At 36.5% G+C, this 15,240-nt stretch overlaps 5 protein-coding genes across 7 annotated transcripts in view; all 5 read right to left on the bottom strand.

Moving 5' to 3' along the window:
• Positions 1-1,033, bottom strand: part of LOC107629321 (protein SUPPRESSOR OF K(+) TRANSPORT GROWTH DEFECT 1) — a gene marked incomplete at its 5' end in the record, with an annotated part of 3,642 nt that extends 2,609 nt beyond the window's left edge. The window contains 2 exon segments of the mRNA XM_016332083.2: positions 13-118; positions 643-1,033. Of these exon segments, the coding sequence (XP_016187569.1) occupies positions 13-118; positions 643-1,033 (497 nt within the window).
• On the bottom strand, positions 2,400-3,617 carry LOC107629323 (beta-1,6-galactosyltransferase GALT29A-like). Its single transcript, XM_016332085.2, has one exon. It carries the CDS (start codon positions 3,600-3,602, stop codon positions 2,418-2,420), a length of 1,185 nt encoding a protein of 394 aa, XP_016187571.2. The 5' UTR covers positions 3,603-3,617; the 3' UTR covers positions 2,400-2,417.
• On the bottom strand, positions 6,572-8,174 carry LOC107629322 (glucan endo-1,3-beta-glucosidase 14). The gene is made up of 2 exons (XM_016332084.2): positions 6,880-8,174; positions 6,572-6,720 (listed from the first exon to the last, which is right to left on the bottom strand). Exons 1-2 carry the CDS (start codon positions 7,969-7,971, stop codon positions 6,649-6,651), a joined length of 1,164 nt encoding a protein of 387 aa, XP_016187570.1. The 5' UTR covers positions 7,972-8,174; the 3' UTR covers positions 6,572-6,648.
• LOC107629324 (ferredoxin, root R-B1) lies at positions 8,297-10,251 on the bottom strand. The gene is made up of 2 exons (XM_016332086.2): positions 10,118-10,251; positions 8,297-8,999 (listed from the first exon to the last, which is right to left on the bottom strand). Exon 2 carries the CDS (start codon positions 8,990-8,992, stop codon positions 8,528-8,530), a length of 465 nt encoding a protein of 154 aa, XP_016187572.1. The 5' UTR covers positions 8,993-8,999; positions 10,118-10,251; the 3' UTR covers positions 8,297-8,527.
• On the bottom strand, positions 10,769-13,871 carry LOC107629325 (myb-related protein 2-like). 3 transcript variants are annotated; one of them, XM_016332090.2, is made up of 7 exons: positions 13,613-13,871; positions 13,294-13,518; positions 12,991-13,067; positions 12,482-12,542; positions 12,273-12,405; positions 12,072-12,141; positions 10,769-11,706 (listed from the first exon to the last, which is right to left on the bottom strand). In XM_016332090.2, the coding sequence occupies exons 2-7, from the start codon at positions 13,508-13,510 to the stop codon at positions 11,077-11,079; spliced, it is 1,188 nt and encodes a 395-aa protein (XP_016187576.1). In that variant the 5' UTR covers positions 13,511-13,518; positions 13,613-13,871; the 3' UTR covers positions 10,769-11,076. The 3 variants fall into 3 exon arrangements, with proteins under 3 accessions (XP_016187576.1, XP_016187573.1, XP_016187575.1); XM_016332087.2 differs by having other exon boundaries at positions 10,769-11,724; positions 13,613-13,854; XM_016332089.2 differs by having other exon boundaries at positions 10,769-11,724; positions 12,273-12,387; positions 13,613-13,849.

Below are 15,240 nucleotides of genomic sequence, written 5' to 3'. Positions count from 1 at the left end.
GAATAAGTATACCTGAAAAATGTAGAGTCAGCTTCTGTTGCAACAGCCTTGGCCAAATATGATTTACCAGTTCCGGGTGGTCCGTACAACAAAAAAGCTCTCCAAGGCCGTCTTTTACCTGAAAATAGGCCATAGCAGAAGCCAATACTAATTTAACATTTAATAAACAGAAGGAAATAAAAAGAGACAAACAAACTTAACAAGCTAAATAATATCCTGCTCATAACGCATCAACACAAACACACACAATATCCAATCAAATTTGCAAAAATTGCTTTCCTTGCTTTGTATCATATATAAAATAAAAATAAAAAATAAAAAAATTTGCAACCAAACAAACAAATTCAACAGTATTCTGTCATAAACACAAGCACCTCCTTGCTACAGAGTAGTCACAGTCAACGCATATTGCAATTATAGAAATAATTCTGTATCATCATCATCCATCAGCATTCACCACATTTAAAGTAGGATCGTGGAATGCCAATGTTCAAATTCTGAATTGTCAACCATGATCACATTCCATTAACTTGGATAAATGTACTAAGGATTGGAGTAAAAAGATTATGACAACTAAAGAAACAGCTAGTCATCTAGCTATGAACCAGTCATGTAAAAAAGGTAGGGGCAAGAGAGAGTCACCAGTGAAGAATTGAGGAAACTTAACGGGCAAGATAACCGCCTCCTGCAAGGCCTGCTTGGCGCTCTCCAAACCCGCCACGTCATTCCACTTGACGTTAGGCTTCTCCCTAATGATGGCAGAGTTCAAACCTGCCCTCAGCTTGGCCTGCTCGGGATCCTCCCCGTCCCCACCTCCGCTGCCTCCTTCTCCGTCCTTGGGCTTGGTCTTGGGCCTGGTGGCAACGGCCGCGTCCCCGTTGGAGGCAGGCCCAGGCCCACCGTCGTCAAGAACAGCACGGATCTCCTCGGCACGACGAAGGTACTCGGTGAATTTCAGCGTGATAGCCTCCTTGATCTTAGGGTTCTTCTCGTACTTGAGGTGGGTCTTGAAGTACTCCAAGGCGTTCATGTAGAGAGGGAAGGCCTTGGCGTAGTTGCCATTGTTGTCCTCCTGCACCGCTTGCTTCACGTACTCTATCGCTTGCTCCTTGAAATTACTATACATCTTCTATTCGATTTCCTTCTTCTTGTTTCTCTTGCATAGACGAACTTGGAGCCCTATAAAGCAGCAGTGCGATTGAATTTGAAGTAAGTTTGGGATTTTTTTTTTTTAAAATTATTACTTTGCGATTGGAATGTTAGAAACCCTAAAAGATTGATTTCTTTTGGAGGATTTCGGTTTTGTTGAGGTAAGGATGTAATTGGGGAAAGAGGGTGAACGCGTTTGGATGAAGTTGTCGATGGCGTAAACGCAGAAGGTTCTTCTGCGGAATCAGAAAAAAAAGACCAAAACTGTGGAATTTTCCTTTTTGTATTTCCACCTTCTCAGGGCTGCGGACTGTCTCAAATAACATTAAGAATGAAGAATAACAATGTTCATTTTCAATGTTTACGGAATAAAAAATAAAATGTATATCACCCCCTTTAAAAAATACTTGACATTGCATTAAAATAAAAAAAAAATCCTAGTAGAAATTGGTGTACACTTTTATTTGTTTAGATTTTTTTTCCAATCAATTTTTTTTTAGGAATTAGGATATTGACTTTAGCATAAAAATGTGTATATAAAGAATAATAAAAAAAAAAGTTTGTATGAAGTTGTAAGTATTGGGTGCCAAGTTCTTGTCCTCACAATATGTAGATGGCCTTCTAACTCTACCAGTATGTAGTACGTAGTGTTCTTTTGTTGAACATACATGATATGACATAACAGGATTGAGGATTACATACAATGCAACACTCTCTCATTAATAAATGTTTGGTTATATAAATAACACACAAGAGATGCTAGCCGTTTCCCTCTCTAGATTACACGCCATTGAATGAAGTTATTTAGTGAATATGATGGCAACCGAGTAACAATAAAAAAGAAGACAAGTTGTAGGCTTGTAAGATGGAGAAAGTCCAGCCAAATAAATTTTGTGATTTTTAGTCATCAATTAATTATTAATAATTTTTTTAATGGTGTAAAATTATATTTAATAATATAGAATAATTCAATTTCTTTTTAATAATTAAATGCTTGACAGAATTTAAAAAAAAGTGTTGTCCCTAGTACTCCTCCTTGCAGATATAATGGCAATATGGCATGCCTAATCGTTCAGTGTATATTGAACTAACAAAAAATTACACTTGCTGTGTTATCAACGCTAGCTACATACAACGCAATTTTTTCCGACATTACAAATCTTTGAAACTTGAGTCACTGTTCCGTAGCTTATAATTATCACTCGCTATCTACGCATCTAACTAAGAATTTCAGTCACGATAAAGATGGAAAACATGATAGGCAAGAGTCAGTGATAAAAAACAACAGGGGGGAGGTTGAAGTTGTCTGAGAGGAATGGTATAGGGTTGTGGCGATCGACAAGGTGGCGGTAGAACTGATACTCAGCCTCGTAATCGTGCAAATGGAGCTCAGCCTTCTGGTTGGTATGATAATGGTGTTTGGCAGAAGCTGATTTACCAAATCCAAAGATGCTAACTTGATCACAAATGCCGAGAGCAAGCATGACGGCCTGCAATCCAGAAGAGTAATGGAAGAGAGCCCCATCATGGGCACTCCCCCACTCGTCCAAGGTCTTGCCACTTTGCTCCACAAACCTCTTCAATGAATAGTACTTGACAATCCTTGCGCACAAGACATCAAACCTGGGATCAGTTACCAAGAGGGGAGCCTTGTGGGAAGCATTGCAGACAGTGAAATCAAGAAAGTGGACGGCCTGACAAATATACATAACAATGGGGATGTGAGAGCCATAAGGGTGGCAATAGCACCCAACTCTTCTGGCACAAAGGTGCACAATGTTGCTATTCACAAATGATATTGTTGTCTTCTTCCCAACCTTGTTCTCAAAGTTATTCACCCTCGCATTGTTCAGCCTTATCACTGCATCGTGCGAATCAATCAACCTACCATAATCACTCTTCAACAGGATCCCGCTGTTCCCCACAACCGCACAAGAACCGTATTTTCGTAAATTCCCATCCAAGATACCGTTTTTCTTGTCAATGGGGGCTTTCACCAACCGAATCAGCTCATCCATGATATTTGCTTGGAATCGCTTCTTCCTCGCCCAATCGTTCAGGACCTTACGGAAATCAAGCCAGTAACGGTAGAACAGAGGGGAACGGAGCGTCGCCGGAATGGTGCTCCGGGAGGAGGATCTGTCTCCGGCGCTAGCGACGTCGTGATGGATGATCCGCCGCCACGAGATGAAGGTCCGGAGGCGGAGCTGGCTGCCGAAGTTACCATCGAGGAGCTTCCGGATGTCGTGGTTGAGGTTGTGGTCGGCGATCTGGATGGCGGCGTGGCGGAGGAGCGTGGAGTTGAGGTGCGTGTGGGGGCGGCGGAGCATGGCCCGTGAAGTGAGGGTGGCTAGGAAGAGGAGGAGAAGTGCGAAGAGTGGGCGAAGAGTGGGTTTCATGGAAAATGCATGGATGATGGTGGAAATGTTGTCCGTCTGTTGTTCATGCTGCATGCCTTGCCTTTTTACTTTTGGTGGCTACTCCAAGATTTTATGATTATCATCACGTGAAGATATTTATTTTGAAGATATTTATTTTGATGATAGATTGTAGGGTTTGATTTTTATTTGAAATAAGAGTGTTACTCTTATTTAAAGTGTTGCTAAACAAATAAGTTACACTTTTTAAATAAGAATCATCATAGGAACATGTTTTTGACATCTTCATGGGAGTAGTTGCCTTTACTTTTTACGCAACTGCATCATTTTCCTTCCAACAATTATTATAAAATGAGAAATATTAGGGGGTTAGCAATTTTTGTAATTTGTAGCCATTAAATAGCCATCAAGATGGTTTTAATGGTGTGAGATTAGTGTAAGATTTTATCTAATGACTCACTTTTCTTTGCTAATTACATGCTAGCCAAAATTTAACAAAATTGATGGTCTCCTAGACTTTTTCTTATAAAATAATAAAATCTCTACTGCTTTTTGTCTCTCTCTTGTAATCACCTCATTAATTAATTAATTAGTTAATGAATATATATTACATTTAGATCCACGCCTTTCCCCCACATATGCACTACCTAGGGGAATTCATCCGTGTATAATTCTCTAAATTGAACTATATTATTACCATCGTGTCAATTTTACTTCCTTCTCTTAACCAATAATTTTATAGTACGTTGTTTTAGAATGTTAGATTTAATAGTGTCCGTATAGTTTTTTAAAATATTTAAGAATGTTCTAGATGATTTCGAAACGTTCTAGAATGTCTTAGAAGGTCTTGAAATATTTTAAAAAATTCTAGAAGACTCTAGAAAGTATAAAGAGTAATATAGAACAATCTAAAAGTATTTAGAGAAATATGGAAAGACAGATATTTATAATGAAAGTTCTAAATGATTAATCTAGACCGTTAATTAGATTTAATCCTAACCATCTATTGAAGAGGTGGATGACTATAAATAGAGAATGAGAGTTAATGTGTGAGTCATTTGACTTGAGCAATAAAGTATTCTTCCACCAAAACTTCCTTTCTCTTGTGTTCTTAACTTTCTTGTTAATTATTGAAAGTTAAGCTGACTTAGTCTTAACTCAAGAGGTTTAGTAAATTCGAATGTCGACACGGTAGCGTTGGAGTGTGTGTGACAATGCGGTTAACATAAGAAGAAAAGAGAAATATTCAAGAGGATCCCTTATGAAGGAGAGAGAATAAACAAAAACCTATGGATTACATATTGGTTAAAAAATTGTTAACCTATTAAATCTTCTCTAGTGGTATTAGTAATGTTAATATTGCTGACAATTGACAAGTGTTAAGATATATCTGCGTTATATCAGGAACATCAAAGAAAAAAGAAAAGGCCTCTTGAATTCACCAAAAGTTCACGTATGGAAGCATATGATCATTGAGGCAGAGATAAATTGTCCAATTCAATCCTCTCTGACAGCATTGTTACCAGGGAAATAAGGAGCAAATGCTGTTCACTTTCAAAGGCCTGGACCATCCCAGTCCCACCATGTCTATATATAAGCGATCACCAGCTCACTTGTTTGTTACCCTCACGTTCTAGAATATTCCACATGTGTCTTTTATGCAACACAAAAACATTGGAGATAATAGAAATCATCTACTAATCAACTTCTATGGTAAACTAGTGAACTGGATTTGATTCCAATACTGTACGTGAATGAATCACTGTGGAAGTTAATTGATTATCAACTACCCCAGCTAGGTATGATCCAGAAAAATTTAACTTCATGTGGGAAGACAAAATTATTGGAGAAAGGTTATGTCATATCGGAGATAAGGTTCACAATCATGGACAAAAGCTTGTGGGGTTTGAATTTTTGGCATGAGGATCATCAAACCTATTCTTTTCCTCCAATCTGATGCAACCAATTTGGACTCTTTTATAGCTTAAGACAAGGAGAATTTCATTCATATGCATGATTGCAAGTTGGAGACCCTTGTATCATATTTTTTTTTACAAAAATGCTATTTATACACCAAAATCAGCCACTAAATCAGTCTCCAATGTATTTGTGTATAAATATATGTGTGGTTTAATTTATTTTCAATGTGTATTTGTATTCCAACATGTATTTTATACTAATAGCTAAATTTGATGGCTGATTTTGGTGTACATATAGGATTACTTTTTTTTTAATAGAAAATTACTACAACCATAAATTTTTGAAAGAAAATACGTGCCCAAATGATGTGACATATATAATAATTAACGAGTAGAGGAAGGTTTTTCTTGGGGTGGTTATGGCGGCATAAGAATCCACTTACTACATAACATAACACTAATTGGACAGCATTAACAGGTTCTGCTTCAATTCATATTATTTAGGCAGAGGATTTCTGAAGTATGGTTCCAAAACTCTCCCATCACATGATTTTCGTATTGTTTAAATTTGTATACAACTCTATAATAAAGTCAAGAATACAATGGTTGCATAGAAACCCCTTTCCCTTTTGAGCCTCCAACTGAATTTTCACACAGACACAGCTGCATCATCATTTCTATTTGCAGATAAGATAGAATGGATCCTACACTACAACAATTATTACATATTCATGATCATAGACACTTTAAATACAAACAAAAGAGTTTTATTTTAAGTTTTAGAAATAGTAAAATATATTTGTGGTTCACATATTATCTCACAAATACTCAAATGAAACAGGGAATAAGGTTTTTTTTTCATGTGAATTTTATATGATTTTGTGTTGATTATTTATCATTACTCAATATAGCAAAATGGCATATGATCCATAAAAAAAATGTTTAATTATTGGTTAAAATTAACATATAATAAAATATAAGAAAAAGATCTATTCCAATCGAAATAGTAATGCATCAAATAATACTATCAATTCCCTTGCTAATAAAATTACAAGGAAATTAACCACCAAAAACTAAAAGGAAAAAAAAATGTAGGGATGATATTTTTTCCCCTCACCTTGAATAACTTTTGTCTCAAAAGTCAAAAGAATCATGTATATGAATTCGGGAATCCTGTTTACATTGACCCTTCCTTCTGAATGTCACAATCTCAAAAGCTCCCAAGCGGAGATAAAGCATGTAATTATACAGGCAAGAAAATTAACAGCAGAACCCTGCAAATTAAGAGCAATGGAATTATCAGATATAGATGCACAAAACAAAGTGTATGTGAGAATTTTGACAGGAAGGTATGTAGGTATAACAAAGGAAATCTAAATTAACAAATTAAGTGAGAAGCTTAAGATCAAAGATTTGGAGTAGTATCTACTTACATTAGAACTGGATGCAATAACCATCTCAGGGAGAAAACCCTGCAATCCAATGTTATAAACTGGGGTGCCATCAGGATAGTAAAGGCCATAGTTCCTCTCTGATGCAGGTCCAGGCTTCAAATTTTCATTGAACAAAGCAAACACATAAATATCAATTGGAACTGATGGATTTGCAGGAGTTCCTTGCTTCTGCTCTATCCTTTTCAGCAGATTACCATTATAAGTTGCTGCATTCTCTGGTGAGGCTCCAATTTCATTAGTATCACCCTTAGAAGGCCAACCTGTCTCTGAAATCCGGACCTCAATGTCTGTATGGCCCAGCATCTTGATGGCAGCATACACAGCATCAATTTGAGCATACAACATGTTGTCATAGTTGAGATTGGTGTTGGGATCGATGGAACCCGGATTGGGCTCGAATAGTACATAGCTCAAAGAAACCTCACTTGGGTTGTCCTTGTATGCAAAAAAAGGGTATGCATTGATGAGAAAAGGTGAATTGAATTGCGAGTGAAAAGCAAGAAGAGGTTGGATATATTGAAGCAGATCTTGCCTAAACGAACCAGACGAAGGAGGGTATGAATTGCTTAATATGTTGAAAGAATGTGCTGTTGTGACAGTAACTTGTTGGTCTAATCCAAGATTAACAAGGGCGCCATGAACACTCTGCATTGCTGGCAGGAGATTCATGATTAACTGGGTATCATTGGTGTTGAAGACTTCATTTCCAACGGTGATGCAGGTGATCTTGGTTTGTGAAAGGTAAGGTTGAAGGTGCTGCTGAATCCATGATTGAGCCTTGGAAGGGTTTGTCATATTGGCAAGGTACTCGTTTCCAAGGCCAACAACAAATTGGACATTGGAATTGGAGAATGCGAGTAGCACATTCGGATCAGCATCATAGAGCTTGATCCTAGTCACGTTCAGTGATTTGATAAGAAGCACTACTCTTGATGGAGATGGGAGATTGTTGGCTATCTGGCCATAGTTGATTCCAAAACCAAGGGAACTTATTTGCACAAATGAAGCTGAAATGGTTAGTAGATGGAAGAGAAGAGTGAGGAAGAAGGAGGGGCTTCTGTTATTGGCCATAGACAGAATGCTGAGACTTTCTTTGTAATGATAATAATTGTAAGTATTTAGTATTTACACATTTGTCAACATACGTATACTTGAAGTGAGTAGTGAGTGGTGACATCACATCACATGCTCAATGTTGAAACTTGAAACTGAACACCTCACGCCCTCCATCTCCATGACCATGAGAGACGGCTCATGGCACGTGTTTCGGATCTCCATCTCTTTACATCATTCTTTTATTGTTATAACATGGCAAATGCCTCATTTCTCATCATTAGGAATACTTATTTGAACAACACTAGTTCTTAACTAGATATTGGCCTTCAAGGCTTCGATAAGGAGCAACAAAGTCATTTTTCTTTTCTGTCACATTTGAAATTCACCAAACACGAAAAATCCAACTAGAGTTATAGTAACACTTATCAGTTATCACATTTAAATTCCAACAGGAGGTAGTAAAACACATATCCCAAGTCACTAATAATCCCAAAACAAAGGTTTTATGATGATAAAACAGAACAAGCAAATTTGGCTGCAAAGTCTAGCTACGATTCCCAGTCCCCATTTCTCAGTATAGATCGCCTTCCTTGTGAGTTTCAATCACACAATCTGAAGTTGGATAGGAGACACAGGTTAGCAAAAATCCTTTATTCAGTTGATTCTCGTCGAGGAATGCGCCATCGGACTGATCCACAGTGCCGGAGACAATCTTGCCTGCACAGGTGGAGCATGCTCCTGCGCGGCAGGAATAAGGGAGCTCCACTCCTGCATTCTCGGCTGCATCTAAGATATAAGTGTCGTCAGGGGCCTCAAACTCATTCTCTTGTCCATCCGGGCCAATCAGCTTAACCTTGTAAGCAGCCATGGCAGTCACTCTGGATGAATGGGACGACTTCAAACCGAATGATCTGGAAACACTCCTCACCGACCCAATGGAGGAAGGGCACTTCACCATGGCAGCGCTGGATCGATTTGGGATTGCAGTTTGAAACGTGCATTGTGGGGAAAGATTCACAGTTGATAGGGTTGCCATGACTACCCTGAAAACAAATTCATTCATATAACATTAGCTTCTTACAGAATGGACTAGTTATCAAGCACAAAGCAAAGTTCAAACAATATATACATATACTTGAAACCGATTCGAGTTGAGTAAAAGGTAATAAGATTAACACTTCTAGGCAAATATATTCATTATATGCAAAACACCAGACTAAAATTGTATATTAAGTGCAACTGTATAATTGCTATATGTAATACGGTGCATTGTTCGTCAAAACAACAAAATCTGAAAGTAGGTATCAAAGCATGGGTATGCAATTAACAATGTTGATGTTCACAAACTCTGGTATCATTACATAAATATTATTTTAAGAATGGCATAAACAAGGACTGTCGTTTCTAGGATCCTTTGATAATTTCACTATAAAAAAAACATAACAAGACACCGCATATGACATAAGCATAATGATTTGTCCATATTTATGGCATCAAATTACAACTTGGTAGCAAGCACAGTCAACATGCAAAAGAAAAATTCAAATTATTCCCAGAGAGCAGGGTAAAGCACAGCTGCATCTAAAATTACAGAGGGCAAGGTAAGAAAAAAAAAAGTTGAATCCTAAAAGCAAATGGCAAATCAGATTCACGTTGCAATGTTGCATGAATTTAAGCCAGATACAAAAGTTACACAAAAGATGGAAGTGATTCCATTCCGTTGTATAAAAAGAGGCCATTTGATCTATGGAGCAGTATGAGAAGAAGCAAGCTGGTAGCTCTCTGCTCTTCACTCGAAGCTCCAACTATTCAAACAAAACTATGCTCAAACTCCACACCCACATGCACACACTTGACCCAAAAACACAAATACAATGAAAAGCAAAGACCTTTCAACTGTAACAGTACCACATAATTACATCAAGAAATAAACAAAGATTTTTCCTTTGCATGAAAGACACACCCCCAATACTATAGGGGAGAAAAAAGAGCAAAAGAGATGGAAAACAATAAGCAAGTTCCCTAAGGATCTGAAGAACAGTTAAATAAACAGCATAGTAACAAAAAGGGTTGACAAAATCATTTAAAAAAGAATGGATCAGAGTGTTTCACGAATAGGAGATGTGAGAAAGGCAATGAAGAGAGAGTAAAAGGGGCTTACAAGAGGGAGAAGGGGATGAAGAAGACGGCGGTGGTTGGTGGCAGCGGAGAAAGCCAAGTGATTCACGAGACAAAGGGAAAGGAATGCTGTGCCTTTCTGTTTTCTTTATTATTTTATATTTATATACACACAGAAAGAGACGAAGGGTAAGTGTTAATTGTGACCGACCCGACCCGATTCGCCATGCACATGTAACACATCTTTCATTTCATACAACAACTTTAGTCACTAACCTCCTTTTTGTCATCTACCAAAAATTAAATTGCATACAGTATCTAAAGTCTACAACATCCTTTGGAAAATAAAAATTTTGAATGCTAGAATAATAAAAAGGTTTTGGACTAAAACAAACAAACATACTATGGGCGCATATTCAAATTCAATTGGATCACCAAAAATTGTTATTTTACTTATCATACGACCAACACGGCAACANNNNCTTGAATGTTTCATACTTTCATTTTAGTTGCAACTACACGCAATTTTGAGTTTGTTCATGCTAAGTAAAATCTATCAGGCTTGCATGTCTTGATCCATAACCAAACAACCCAGCAGCTTATTAGAGAGTAAAACAATACTATTCTACTATTATTTATTTCATTTAATATTTGGTTTCAGCTTTCGACTTATTAAATAAATTACAAAAAGTAATTAACTTATAACTCTCGTACTTGCATACATATATATAGTTTCTGATAATTAATTTGTATGATTAAGTAATAATACATTTGCCTTGTACATTCATGCATTCTCTATTCTTGTTACCCCGATTCCCACTTGTGACGGCAATATTAATTACTGTTGTACACAGTATAATATATAGTAGTTCGCTGCACTGGCATGCCAACTGTTCGATATATGTTCCTATACAACTTTTGGCCTCACAGCCACAACCACAGCTTGAAACCGTGCATGCATGCATGTATGTATGTATGTATGTCACTACTACCTATCATTAATTAGCTCCAACTGAATCCATTCAAGTCCAGTTGTTTACAAGTTGCAGCAGTTGCTTCATGACTTTGATCCTGATCACGTGCGTTAAGGTCAAGCCTTGGTGCTGAAAAGTAAGAAGAAGGTGGCAACGTATAATCTTGATGATGATGATGATGATGATGATGAGAACCTTTCTCATTACTCATCATCATCGCTGCTTCTGTCTCCCTTTCAAGTCCAATGCTCATAGACAAGTTACTTGGACTTCTCTCCACTACATAGCTTCTTCTCTCAGCACTGTTACTATTATTGTTCTTGCTCCCTAATGGCGTCAGAAAGTTGGTGGTGGCGGTGGTGGTGTTTCTCTCCAACATGAATTTATGGTGGTGGCCATTGATGAAGGGCCTTAGATTCTCTTGTTCTGATGTGAGGCAACTGTTACTGTCCATGGAGCAGTCATTATTATTATTATTTGGTAAGTGGTTGTTGTTGGTTTGAAGCTCCAAGCACTGAGAGGAAACTTTGGAAACAAGCTCAGAAAGTTGGACTTTTGCAGCTTCAAGCCCTACTACTCCCAAATCCTGTTTCCCAAGTGTTTCTTGAGCTTTCTCCAGCACTGCTTGCAGGTACTTCCCTTGTGCCTCTATCCTCACCTGCATGTGTCTTTGCACCTGTCAAACCCGTTCCAATTTCCTTCTTAATTAGAACGAACTCATTTTTATTTTCTTTTATGAATGATGAAAATATCTTTTTGAATACACATACATACACCAAATATATATATACACTGTCTGTGTTTATTAATGTATATTATAATATCATAAGTGGTTTAATTTGATTTATTATGGGATGAATATAGTGAAAGCATGGTATGGTATTTAAGTTGGGACTAATTAATCATAGTATCGTATACTATTAGGGTGACGACTCAACTGATCTATCCATAATTGAATGAGGTGTGCGATGCTAAGCAAAGTTAAATTTCTATTTAAGTTGGTAAAGGGTATCACATACACACCTCTAGTTGTTCATTTAGCCTTCTTTGCACCTCTATCTGCATCTGCAGTGCCTCACTTATGTGTAAATCTCTGGTACAAGCAGAATAATGAAAGTTTAATAATTAATTACTACTATGAAACCTCACTACTCGCAGAATGTTGATTGAATATATATATATATATACAAGAAGCATGTATGTGAAAAATTTTTAATTTCTTACTTGTTATTCGACGACTGAGGAGAAGACGGAATAGTGTTTAAAGTGTTGTTGTTCATATGATTGTGAGTGCCATTGCTTTCAGAGGGTCTTTCTCCCGTAGATACACTACTTGCACCTGGTTTTGTGTGACATACTAATAACATGAGTCTGATCTTCAATTCGTGCGTGGTTTCATAATAAGATTATGAAAAGAGAGATTGTTCACTTACTAATTTTGTGAGGCACGTTGTTATTACTTTGTCCTTGCAGATTCTTGCTCAGTCTGTACTTCTGTTGTCAAAATGGGAAAAAGGATATCATTAATTCTTTTTGTACCATATACAAGTTATTTATTGGATTTTATTTGTAGCTCTTTGCATATGCACATCGTATATGTACAGAAACTTGTTTCTTTATACAGCAATTTAGCATGTACACTGATCCACCAGACAAGAAAATGTTTAGCAGCCTTAAATAATATATTATGAATTTGCTAAAAATATATATAACCACGCATGTGTGCACAGGGCTTGGAAATCAAGAGACTAGTGATTTCATGATTATGGCGAAACAATTGAGTTTTTGTTGGGGGGAAGAAAAGCATTAAAACAGAAGTTCCCATATGCTATATTCAAAATAATTTATATAGTTGAGAGTCAATTAACTTGAGAGGAAGGATCATATACATATATAACACTAAAAATATCAGACATAAACCAACTCGAATCTCTTGTATTACCTGAAGATGGCTCTTCAGATGGTATAAGGTAAGCCCGGGAATTCCCATGAGTTTCATCACTGTTTTTGGAGTTGCCTCTGTAAGGGAAAAAAAAAAAAAAAAGGATTTTTGTAAAGCATGCATTAATTAGAGAATTGAAAAATCTCCATGCTCATTTTATTTGATGATCCACAAGTGACATGGTGTCAAATTGTGGTTTGTATATGTAACTGCAGCAGCAATATATATTATTATTGTTATGATGAGATGTATGTAGTTATTAGTTATTAGTGTGAATTTATAGATATATAGTAAGTTACTCACTGTCAGCTCCACCAAGCTGATGAACTGCTTCTATGAACCTGGCATGAAGATCTGGTGTCCATTTCAGTCTAGGCTTGGCATCTGTGGAGAGCACAAGCCCAGAGTCACCCCCGGAACCATTTCCAGCAGCTTGAAGGAACATGTGCCTCTCAGAAGACATTGCCATTCTTGAACTTGAAGAATGGATGTTCTTCCCTTGATGATGATGATGGTACATTCTTCCACCTGCAAACACATTTTATCAACCCGGTTATAACTATAATTGAGGTGGCGGACTCCTCTAATGATATGAGAACCATTATATTGTTTGAGCATTTACCTCTCTATTATCTGCAGATCACTTTGCTATATCAGATAATATAATGATGATCAATGAGTGAACCTAGCTAAATTGTTGTGCTTGTTTCTTCTTGTTGTTCAGTGCAAACTACTACTCCTCAGCGCAAAGCACATGAAGAAGCATGTATTTATATCTGAAAGATGGAGAGAGGAGGAACCAATGTGGTAGAATGGAATCTTTGATAGAACCAATGGAAAACACTCAATCCTTTTATGTTCGGTGACCTGAATAATATTATTATTAGATATAGTGTATGTGACTATGTTCCTTATAACTATACTTTTTCCTCACTTTGTGTTTGTGCTTGTGGACCCCTTTTTCTCTAATTTTAATTTCCATTCTAAGATAGTGCTAAAACATTATTCCAATTCCATTACAATTTCTTTGCAATACAACTTCCCTTAAAAAATAAATAAGAAAAAATAAATAGAAAATTGTATAATTATTTTCTATTAACAAATGTACTATAGCTTGACCAATCTATTTATATAGATGAACATGCATATCTGTACTGGGGAAAAAAAATATTGATGTTAACAAATACAATTCATGAAAAAATACCTACTTCTTAACTGGCAACTCATAATTAGGTTCTAGTATTGATCCAATTTTAACCCAATTATCATTCTTATTCGTTTCCCAGACCAAAAAAAAAGTGGGAATCATATTCCCAGATTTGAAAGCGGGTTATTATTATTATTTTTTAGAATTTTATTTCTTTTTCTGACTTGGTTATTCTGTAGAATCTGATATTCCTCTCAGCTTGGAACTCCAACACTTATCCTTTATATTTGTTCTAATGGAGGATTCTTGGGAGTTATTACAACATCAAATTTTTTGCTCCTCATCAATTATTAGATATTTGTGATCATTTTATGAGTCCTCAAGGTACATATATAGTTCTTTAGTAGCATATATATATGATAGATTTGGTCTTGCTGAATGTTATGTATAATATACATGTTCAAGTATATATGCAGATAGAGACACCAAAGAACTTAATTGATTGTAAAAAAAAAAAGGAAAAGATTCCATTGACTAGAGCACCTTGAAATATAAGAAAAGGTAGAAAAATAAAATTGTGAGAAGATGCTTGCATGGAACTATTTGGAGGTAAGGAATAGAATAAGAATACCTTCTATTTTGTCTCCTTCAATAAGTTTGGAACTTATTCAGCCTCCACCGTTTTAAAAATATAGAAGCAAGGTGGACCCTGAAATTTTCCTTTTTCTTTTTTGTTTTTTCTTTGGCAAAGGAAAAAAAAAAAATGCACCATCCTCCCTACTCTCTAGAATCTCAAGTTAAGGTGGGACCTCATGAAAAAGTGAAAGCAAAAATTGTACTTGTTTCTATACTTGCAGTTAGCTGCTAAATACAGTAGTAGCATATATATAGGACCACTTGCTTGGCCTTGACTTGTACCTTGGTTAACACCAGATTCTACATTCTACTGTATGAATTGGTACACACCTTTCCTTCTTAATTATGTAACCAGCTTTATAATTTTAGAGTAAATTATACAGGCTTTTATGTAAAAGTATCATGCTATATATGTAATAAATTTATCATATTTATACTAAACTCGTTTCAAGAGATCAGTACCATAT

This window comes from Arachis ipaensis, chromosome B03, assembly GCF_000816755.2.
Source record: "Arachis ipaensis cultivar K30076 chromosome B03, Araip1.1, whole genome shotgun sequence".
NCBI classification, from domain to species: domain Eukaryota; kingdom Viridiplantae; phylum Streptophyta; class Magnoliopsida; order Fabales; family Fabaceae; genus Arachis; species Arachis ipaensis.
This window is presented reverse-complemented; position numbering and strand designations above follow the sequence as displayed.